The sequence below is a fragment of the Phascolarctos cinereus genome, unplaced genomic scaffold (genome assembly GCF_003287225.1).
Source record: "Phascolarctos cinereus isolate Bilbo 61053 unplaced genomic scaffold, phaCin_HiC Scaffold_4;HRSCAF=312, whole genome shotgun sequence".
Classification (NCBI taxonomy): domain Eukaryota; kingdom Metazoa; phylum Chordata; class Mammalia; order Diprotodontia; family Phascolarctidae; genus Phascolarctos; species Phascolarctos cinereus.
In genome coordinates, this window is record NW_027555847.1 from 395,709,331 (window position 1) to 395,720,286 (window position 10,956).

The window sequence follows — 10,956 nt, forward strand, 5'->3', positions numbered from 1 at the left end:
TGAAAGAAATGTTAAATTTCAGTTAGAGATTAATGAAAATAAAGATGTATTTTTTTTCCCATCCAAGTTTGTGGATGTCTCAAAATAGACCTGTTAGGGGGTCTATGGATTCCACAGAGGTTCTTAAGAACCTGGGAGGCTCTGGGTGACTATCACTATCATCTATAGTTGCAACCTATGGACTCCTGAGCCTTGCCATCTGCCCTGCCCTGAAATTTCTTTTAGATGTTATTTCTCCCAATTAGAGCATGAGCTCCTAGACAGTAAGGATTGTCTTGATTTTTCTATTTGTATATCTAGAGCTTAGCATAACGCTTGGCACAAAGTAAGCATTTAATGAACGCTTGTCTATCCATCCATTTATTCATACCTAGGGAATTAAATAGAAACCTTTTTACTGTTCTTCATACCCAAATTTCTGTCTCCTGCCCTTTATGACTGAAATATACATCCTACTCAATTGTACCTCTTAGAATTCCTAACTTCCTTTAATACTCAGCTCAAGTACCACTTTTTTTTTTGTGAGCATGATTAATTTATTAGTTAGGCTAGCAGTAACCAATAAATTGGGTCAATGGCCTCTTTCAATGGCCAAAGACCCTCAGTAAGGACTAGCAGTCTTTTGTAACAATAATCAAGATAGAGCAAAATCTTGAGCAACACAGGTGTATCTTTTTTTTTGTTTATTGATTTATTTTGCTTTATCAAAAATCACTTCCATAAGCTTTTGAATTTTAAATTTTTCTCACCCTCCCTCTAGCCCCAAGACAGCGTGAATTCTGATATAGACTATACATGCATTTGTATTAAACATATTTTCACATTAGTCATGTTGTAAGGAAGAATTAGAACCAATAGGAGGAACCATCAGAAAGCAGAAACAAAACACAACAGAAGAAAAATAGCAAATAGATCTACATTCAAACTCCATAATTCTTTATTTGGATGTGGATAGTATTTTCCATCATGAGACCTTTGGAGATGTCTTACATCCTTGCATTGCTGAGAAGGGCTAAATCCATCAACATTAGTTATCACATAACATGGCTGTTGGTGTGTACGATGTTCTCCTCGTTCTGCTCACTTCACTCAGCATCAGTCCATACAAGTCTTTCCAGGTTTTTCTGAAGTCTGCCTGCTCATCATTTCTTATAGCACAACAGTATTCCATGACATTCATATACCACAACTTGTTCAGCCATTCCCCAATTGATAGGCATCCCCTCAATTTCCAATTCTTTGCCACCACAAAAAGAGCTGCTATCAATATTTTTTTACATGTAGGTCCTTTTCCCATTTTTATGATCTCTTCGGGATACAGCCCTAGAAGTGCTATTGCTGGGTCAAAGAGTATGCACATTTTAAAAAAAAATTTTTTTTAGGCAATTGGGGTTAAGTGACTTGCCCAGGGTCACACAGCTAGTAAGTGTCAAGTGTTTGGTCTGAGGTCAGATTTAAACTCAGGTCCTCCTGACTTCAGGGTCTGCTCTCTATTCACCTACCACCTAGCTTTTTTTGTATGCACATTTTTTAGCCCTTTGGGTATAGTTCTAAATTGCTCTCCAAAATGATTAGATCATTTCACAACTCCACCAACAATGCATTAGTGTTCCAATTTTCCTACATCTTCTCCAACATTTATCATTTTCCTATTTTGTCATGTTGGTCAATATCTGATAGGTACCTCAGAGTTGTTTTGATTTGCATTTTTCTAATCAATAGTGATTTAGAGCATTTTTTCATATGTTTATAGATGGCTTTAATTTCTTCATTTGAGAACTGCCTATTCATATCCTTTGTCCATTTATCAATTGGGGAATGCAAGTACCACCTTTTTAAATGGTCTTTCCCAATTCCCCCAGTTGTAAGTGGCTCACCCCACCCAATAACATATCTATTTTTCATCTGCTTATATATGCCTGCCACATTTATAGTTTATACTATACTCTAGATAGGACCCATTTAGTTTTTCTGGTCCTCGGGGTCCTCATAGGTGTAACAAAGGTGTTGGAGTAGATGATCTCTAAGCACTCTTTTAGATTTAAGATTTTGGAATTCTGAACTGAGTATTACTGTTACTGGGCATTGCTGAGTTTGCATTTATAAAACTTTACATTCATATGGAGTTTTTCATACATGATTATGAGAAAAACTAATTTATATCCCTTATGAGAAAATCATTTATTTCCATATTTCATTTCTTCACTCCTGGTGAAGAAATTTCTTCTACTAATGCAGACTGGAAAGTGTTCCCCAAATTCTAGTTTAGAGAGTTGCCTGGGGCAGTGAGAGGTTCTGTGACTTGTCCAAGGTCACAAATTAACATGTGTTACCAGGGAGGGACTTTAACCTATGTCTTTCTGAATCAACACCAATCACACTGCCTCTCACGAAAAATAAAAACTAGGATTTTTCCTTAAGGTCAGTACAAGCTTACTTTATTGGACAGTCCTTATCATTTGTATGAGGTAGGTTGTGTGAGTAGATGTTGCCGCTGTTCAGTTATTTCACTTGTGTCCAACTCTTCTCAACCCCATCTGGGGTTTTCTTGGCAAAGATACTGGAGTGGCTTACCATTTCCTTCTCCAGCTCATTTTTAAAGATGAGGAAACTGAGGCAAACAGGGTTAAGTGACTTTCCCAGCTAGTTAAGTGTATGAGCCTGAATTTGAACTCATGAGGAAGAGTCTTCCTGATTCTAACCCCAATGTTCTATCCACTTCACCACCCAAGTGAGTAGATATCTATTCATCTAACATGAGTAGATATTATGAATAACATTATCTTCATTTTACAAAAGGGAAAACTGAGCAAAAGACAGTGGTTTGTTCAACTTGGAAGCCCCATAGCATCATAAAGGGAGGGAAAGGAGAGGGAAAAGGGAGGATGCAGAACAGCTCGGAGCTGAGATCCCTTGCAGACACACTCCAAAATACAGGTATTTCATGTTCATAGATGATATAGGGAGAAGAGACTTCAGAGAACACTGTAGTATAAGTACTATGACTATTCTCATTTTCCAGAAAAGGAAACAGGAGCCCAGGGAAGGGGCTCAAGCTCACAAAGGTGACTTGAGCAGCAGCAAGAATTTAACTTAGGTCTTTTGACTCCAGATCCAGTGTTCTTTCCACTAGGCCATACTTCTTCCTCCTCCTCAAGCATCCCTGTCTGGCTCCTCATTGCTATTCTGATCAGCCCTATTCCTCCTCAGCCCCAAATCAATCTAGACAACCCTATTCAGCTCATTCCAATTTGGCTTCTGGAGCCCCAGCTCAATAGATCCTTGAATTTTTCAATCAATACTCCTTCCATCTACTCACTTTAACAGAAATCTGGCTTTTCCCTAAGGACACTCTAACCCCTTTCAACCCTCTTTACTGAAAACTGTTCCTTCTCCACTTTTTACAGTCTTTCATTCACATTAAATCTATTCTTTGCCTCCATCATAACTTCCAGGCCTTCAACCAAGTGCTGCTCTCCCAATCTATCTTTCTTCTTCTGGCTTCTTTTGACTCCATAGCCAGTCTAAAGCTCATGTTCTGCCACTTTAATGATTTGCTAGCTGGTAATCTAGAATTCTTCATTCCTTGAACTTTCTAAGGTCCCCAAGCTTATCCTTGGGTAACCCTGTCATCTGATTTCTCTTTTTGAAAATTTCTTTTATTTTATTCCAAACAAGCACCAAATCAAATGAGCATTTCCTTATACAAAATGGAAGCAAAAAAGAGAAGGGCACATGAAACACTGAGTCCCTATTACTGATAGTTTCTTGTTTCTATCATCTTATTTTTATGCCCTTGCTCCTAGGTTGCTGAATATCTCTGGAGAAAGTATTGTTATCAAGATGCCTTCGCCTACTGCTAACTGATGGTGCCTCACTTTGACTGAGCCTTCACTGCTGCTTAAAAAATCTATTGTATTTAATCTTAGAACATATAACTCATCACACTTGTGGATAAGCCAACAATTTATAAATAAACAATAGATAGAGAGCAATATTCTTATCCATTCCTTATCACATTTCCCACAGCAACTATTCCAAAATTTCTCTTCTCAACACAAGCTCCAAATTATACCCCAATGCCTCCCACTTACAGCAGACGATTCAGCCTTCAATTTCCCTTGCCTTCATCCTTCATGTCTAATCAGTTGCCAAGTCGACCAAGTTTGTCGTCTTCTCTTGCTGTTGATGAGAGTAGTCTCATCAACTCTTGCCTGGCTATTGCAAAAGCCTCCTAATTGGAATCTCTGCCTCTAGTTTCTCCTCTAGATGATCCATCTTCATAGGAATGCAAAATTAATATTTCTAAAGTACAGGTCTCACCGTGTCACTCTCCTCCTTAAGAAGCATCAGTAACAACAATATTGTTTTAAGAACAACTTTGAGTGAGTAATTTTGATGTGTAAATGCATAAACGCCCAAATTAACTAAATTAACCAAAAAGGACCTGTGAAGGAAGATGCTATCTGCATTCAGGAGAAAGAACTGATAAATAGATGTATAGAATGATTTTGCATATATATGTATATATACATACAAACATACATGCATATTTGTGTTTGATGATAGGCATCTCTAGGGTGAGGGGAGGGAAGGATAAAAAAGAAAGTTACATAATAACTTTATTATATATTTATAAAGAACAGCAAGTTTTATATAATAGATTGCAGTTTCATGTACAATTATCTTTTTTTTCTTCCCTATTCCACCATGTTATGGAAATGCTTGTTTTATTTCTTAAGTTCAGAATAAAATAAAGTTTAAAACAAAAAGAAGCATCAGTGGCTGCCTACTGCCTCTAGGATAAAGTATAAAGTGCATTTTTGGCATTTAAAGCCCTTCCCAATCTAGCCCTAGACTGACTACCTTTCCAGTTGTACTGCTGATTTCTTTTCCTATAGATTTTTGATATTCTTGGCAAACTGGCCCACTGAGTATTGTTTGTACTTGACATCCCATCATTTGCCTGCCTGCCTTGGCACTGATTTTCTCTCATTCTTGGAATGAACACCCTTCTCCACAACTTGGAATCCCCAGCTTCCTCTAAGGTTCATCTAAAATGCCACTTGAAGGGGCAGCTGGGTGGCACAGTGAATACAGCTGTGGCCTTGGAGTCAGGAGGACCTGAGTTCAAATCCAGCTTCTGACATTTAACACTTACTAGCTGTGTGACCCTAGGCAAGTCACTTAACCCCAATCGCCTCACCAAAAAAAAAGCAAATAAAATCAAATAAAATGCCACTTGATGCTCCCAATTACTAGTCTCTCCACTCCTCAAAAAACAAAACCAAAAGCATGCATTCCAGCCAGTCTCCCATCTAGAATGTAAACTCCTTGAGGGCAGGAACTATTCCATTTTGCTCTTTGTATCTTTGATCTTTTGTATCTCCAATGCCTAGTACTTGGCACCTAGCAGGTGTTTCATAAATGTTTAATGAAGAAATGAACAAGTGAATGGAGATTGAGGGTAAAGAGTCAGAATATCAGAGTTACAAGAGATCTGAGAGACCACCTGGAAGCCCTCTATAAGAGCCATGATGAGTGGTCATCTAGCTTTCACTTAATGGCCTCTAGTGAGACCAACCCACTGCTCTTGTAGGCAACTCATTCCCTTTTTGGATAGCCAGCTCTGTTAGGACATTTTTACTTACGCTGAGCCTAAATCTGCCTCTCTTTCCTTAAACTTATCCCCTCAATTTCTCATTAAGGTCAATCAATCAATCAATCAATAAACACTTTTTAATCACCTAGCAATGCTAGCTGGCTACCTGCCAGGCCCAATGCTAAGCTCTGAAGATATAAAAAAGAGGCAAAAGATGTCCTTGTCCTCAAGGAGCTTACAATCAGAGTGGGGAGACAACATTCAAACAAATAGATGCAAAGCAAGGTATATATGGGATAAATAGGAGATAATTAAAAGAGGGAAGGCTTTGGAATAAAAAGGGGTTGGACCAGGCTTCCTGTAGATGGGATTTTTAGCTGGAACTTAATCCAGGGCGTTCAGTAGTGAGAGTGGAGGAGGGAAAAGTGTTCCAGCCCTGGGGGACAGTCAGAGAAAAGGCCTGGAATCTGGAGAGGGAGTGGGTTGTTCATGGAACAGTCAGGAGACCAGGGTCATTGGCTTTAAAAAGAGTCAGGGAATAAGGTGTAAGAAGACTGGAGAAACAGGAGAGCGTAGGTTAGGAAGGGCTTTGAATGCCAAATAGAGCATTCTGTTTTTGCTCCTAGAAGCAACAGGAAGCCATTGGAAGTTATTAAATGTGTGTGTGGGGGGGCGCATCAGGGTGGTAGTGACATGGCCAGGCCTGTGTTTTAGGAAAATCACTTTAGTGGCTGAATGTATTTGGAATGGGGAGAGGCTTGAGGCAAGCAGACCCATCAGCAGGCTATTGCAATAATCCAGGAGTGAGATGAGGAGGGTCTGCACTAGAGTGGTGGCAGTGTCAGAAGAGAGAAGGGAAATTATGACAGAGATATTGGAAAGGAATAATCAACAGGCCTTGGCAATAACTTGGATGGGGGGGGACAGGGAGGAGAGATACTGAGAAGTCCAGGATGACTCCTGTGTTGTGAGCCTGAGAACTGGGAGGATGGTATTGCCCTCTATAGTAATAGGGAAGGTCCCCACCTTGGAGGTGGGGAAAATGATTTAGGGGAAAAGATAATGAATTCTGCCTCAGTCATATTTCCACCAGACCCTTAGCCTCATCCCCTCCTCCCTCCTCTGAGCCCTTGCTCCAGTAGTCACCTTGTCTCTGCTGCACCTTCTTTTTCTCCTTCTTTCTGGGTTTATCTGTCCATCTCTGGGTCTCTTTCTTTCTCCCTACTCCCCATTGATTCTTCCTCATCAATATGCTTTACAAACCACATTGGTTTAAATTACAATTGGCAGTTTGGTTCTAGTCTAGATCTAAGGTCCTGCCTTAGCTTCTCATTTGGGATACATGTCTCTAGACTAAAAAAACCACTGAAACTCAGGAAATCATCTTAGAGAACTCATTTCCAATGAGAAACAACTTCATGAAAAGTGGAATGCCTAAACGTTCGACTTTAAAATCAATACTTTGTCTTAAATTAATTTTCCATGCTATATGAAAAAAAGCTCTCTGGCCCTTCAAGGAAACTAAAGACAGATCATAGCCTTACTGCTTGGCAATCTTCAATAATCACAAGTACCAGCCTTCCCTTCCACCCCATCAGATTTTCCTTCTGAGGTGATTTAAATAATTATATTGTGAAGTCCTAGATGACAAGCCAAATTCCACTAATTTCAAGCCTGGAGACAAGAAAAATGCACTTGAAAAACAAATAATACTAGCTTTGATATTTACCACCTGTGTGACCCCAGGCAGCTCATTTAACCTCTCTGGGCCTCAGTTTTGTCCTCTGTATAAAGAGGGGATGAAACAAGATGACTTCTAAGGTCCCTCCTGGTTTTTACTCAATGAATCTATTTATTAAATTTTTTTTTTCAGACTACTACCAACCTCTCTCCTCAACTCCACTTAATAATATCTGTAGCTTCTTTCAAATCACTGCTCAGGTGTTAACCTCCTACATGAGACATTTTCCAAATTAAGTCAATCCCTCCTCTGTAGTACCCAAACTATATGCATAGAAAATTCTTCTCCATACAACTCCTAAATTAACAACCCCTAAGCAACTTTGTTCAGCATTTGGAAGGACAAGTAGAAAGAGAATGAACATGTATTTGGAATCAGGACCTGAGTTTAAATTGTTTGCTCTGATACTTACTTGTAACCCTGGGTAAGTCCCTTAACCTCTAGAGGCCTCACTCAGTTCCTTCATCTATAAAATGAGAGGGCTGGCCTAGATGACACTGAGGGTACATTGAAGCTTTAATTTACATCCACTTTGTGGACAACGGTCTTTTCATCTTTGCCTAAGAGAGGTTATTATAGACCCTGAGGTTTTTTTTGTTTTTCATTTTTGTTTTTTGTTTTGGCTAGGCAATGGGGTTAAGTGACCTGCCTAGGGTCACACAGTAAGGGTTATGTATCTGAGGCCACATTTGAACTCAGGTCCTTCTGAATCCAGGGCTGGTGCTCTATCCACTTCGCCACCTAGCTGCCCCAACCAGGAGTTTCTTAACCTGGAGGCCTGGAGCTTGGTTTAAAAGAAAAATTTTTGATAAGTATATGTCAATGTAATTGATTTCCTTTGTAATCCTAAATATTTTGTCTTATGCATTTAAAAACATTATTCTGAAAGATAGTCCACGGGCTTCATCAGACTGCTAGAGGGGTCTGTCACAGTTGTTTGTTTGTTTGTTTTTTGGCTGAGGCAGTGGGGGTTAAGTGATTAGCCCAGGGTCACACAGCTAGTGTCAAGTGTCTAAGTTCAGACAAGGTCTATCACAGTTTTAAGAGCTTAAAGAACCTCTGCATTAGAAAGAAGAGAGAGATTTCTTTTCCCCTATATATTTAGCCCTTGGCTTCTCATCTAGTTAGGCTAGAACTATTACCACAAATAAAAATAATAACAGACAAAAGAATGTCTTTCTCCAAAGTTCTGAAAGGTATGCATAATAAAAAAGGACACAAACTGGTAGTTGTCTTGTCTGGTCAATTATTGAAATATTTCATCTTCCTCAAAAGAAACTCTTCTAGACCAGGTCACTATAAGTAGAAGTTCAGCCTCCTGTCAGGCAGCCTGGCCTAATGATGAAAAGCAGGAGAGGGGGCTGGGGGAGAGGATGTGGGGAGGAGAAGGGAGTGGGGTCAAAAGATCTGGCTTATAGTCCCTATTTAGGCCTCATATTCTCTTAGGCAGGCTTAAGGAAAATCCCTTATACTGCCTGGAGAAAAAGGTGGATTAGATCAAAGGTTCTTCACCAGGAGTATAAGAATTTTTTTTTAAAAGTTGATAACTGTATTTCAATATAATTGCTTCCTTTGTAATTCTATGTATTTTATTTTATGCACTTAAAAAGCATTATCCTGAGAAGAGGTTCCCCTGGCAGTCATTAGATTTCCAGTCTGATTTCATCTTGGATTTTCTTCAGGATTTCATGAAAAATAAGATTAAACACTCACATAATTAACTAACCCATCTATCCCTGACTAAGCATCTTTCCTCTCCCCATCCTCTTAAAAAAGTAAGGAGGAAAGTCTAATTTCGGAGATAAATTCGACTTTCCCAGCTTCCCAGTTATGATGGAAACGCTGCCAATACGAAGCAGACAGGCTGTCACGATAGGACTAAGAAGTAACCTTGGAGGCGACGATGGCTCTAATCACATGATTTCTTGAAAGAAGATCAATGCACCCGGAAGAGAGCGGGTTGCTAGTCTGCGGTATTTACAATGCACGGACGGAACACGGGAGGTAAGGGAAAGGATGTCTTGCTGGCAAGAGATGTAGATTAGGTGCGAGATTATGAATGATTAAAGTTTAACTTTCTAGAGAAGTAGTCAGACCACGCCAAATGCAGATAAATTGTCCAGTCAATACCTGTGAATAAATCTCAAGGACGGCAAAAGAATCAGTACCGTAACAGTCCCCATTTCAACTCTGCTAGCTAACCACCATTGCTGCCGTCTAATCACTTGGCTGAAGCCTACTGACACTCAAGTCTGACTTGCAAGAAACAGAAAGTAACGTTCACAGAAGGCATTAAAACACCAGATAAGCTTGTTTCTTGGGCTGCTGCTTGAATTTCAGCCCAGCATTTGTAGAGCAAGTGTTACGAGCTGCATGCAAGAAGCCCGGAATCCGTAACCACCCCACCAGGGCACGCTCTTTGTTTTTCTCCCCCGCAGCCCGGAGGCCACCAGGGAATCATCCTGCAATGCCCTCCAGGCGGATTTCCCGCTATTGGGCAACTGTCCCAAGCTGATACCGGACTTAAGAATCCCAGGAAAGCCAGGAGGACCCCTTTTCAGCTTCTTGGCTTGTCCAAATCAGCATTGCAGCTCAGACCAAAGTGGAGAGGTTTAGAGCTGTGGGTTGGGAGTTGATAGAGTAAGGAAAGGCACCAGGAGGGGGAGTGTGCAAGGATCTCGTCACCCCGAGAGTTCTTGGGGCAACCAGAGGAGACTCCTTGCCCGTTCCCTATTACACTACTCAGCCCCAGCCCTGGGAAGCCGGGGTAATAATGCGCCCCCCATGCCCAAGCCTGGAGGGAAATGCTGTGAGACTTTGGGTGGATTGTGCCGGAGGCGACAAGCAGTGGTCGTAGGTAGCCGGGCACCTACCGTATCTGCTGGGCTCGCGACAGTAGTGCAGAATCGGCAACGCGTCGTCCTTGGCCACCTTTCCTCCCAACTCTGAGGAGACCTTCTCGCCAGCCAGCAGAGCCTCTGGGGGCGGGCTGGGACTGGGGCTGGGGCGCAGGCTACCACCGCCGCTGCGCTCAGACTCCGCGGCGACCCCGGTCTGAGCCCCCGGCTCCACCGGCCCGCCCGCTGCGGGGGTCACTACAAAGCGCTGGGACATGGCTCCAGGGAGGGAGCTCAGCTGCCAGAGGCTGGTGGCAGACTGAGGAGTCGCTGCTGCGGCTCCGGCCGCTGCTAGGTGCGCGCGGTCGGTCCTCACTACTCACCGGAGTACGAACCCCTAGAGCCCAGACTCACCTCGGTCACCGCGGCACGGGAGACTGAGCGATGCCGAGTTCTAGTGAAAGCCGAACGCTAGCCCCGCACATTGTCTGAGTGGAGGGAGTGGGGGGCGAGGGAGAAGGGAGAGGGAGGGAAGAAGGAGCGAAGGGCGGGGACACTGGCTGAGAGACCCCGCCCCCTGGTCATCAGCCCCAAGTGGAAAGCAGCGAGAGGCTCGAGGGGCCCGAGTCAATGGAGGAAGAGAAGGTGTCCGCTGAGGCAGAGGGGCCTGGGGATGGGCTAGGCAGGGATTGCGCCCGGGCTCCTTGGCGGGGATGGGGGGTGAAGGCATCTGATTGGAGACCGAGAAGAGAGAATTTGACATCCAACTTCTAGAT

At 42.2% G+C, this 10,956-nt stretch overlaps 1 protein-coding gene across 3 annotated transcripts in view; it reads right to left on the reverse strand.

Annotated features, from left to right (window-relative positions):
- SLC12A7 (solute carrier family 12 member 7) overlaps positions 1-10,692 on the reverse strand; it is a 325,942-nt gene extending 315,250 nt beyond the window's left edge. Inside the window, exon 1 of one of the 3 annotated variants that reach the window (XM_078153300.1) lies at positions 10,217-10,692. In XM_078153300.1, the coding sequence (XP_078009426.1) occupies positions 10,217-10,457 (241 nt within the window). In that variant the 5' untranslated portion in view covers positions 10,458-10,692. The remainder of the gene's footprint in view (positions 1-10,216) is intronic. The other 2 variants (XM_078153298.1, XM_078153302.1) reach the window with 2 other exon arrangements.
- Positions 10,693-10,956: the final 264 nt, after the last annotated feature.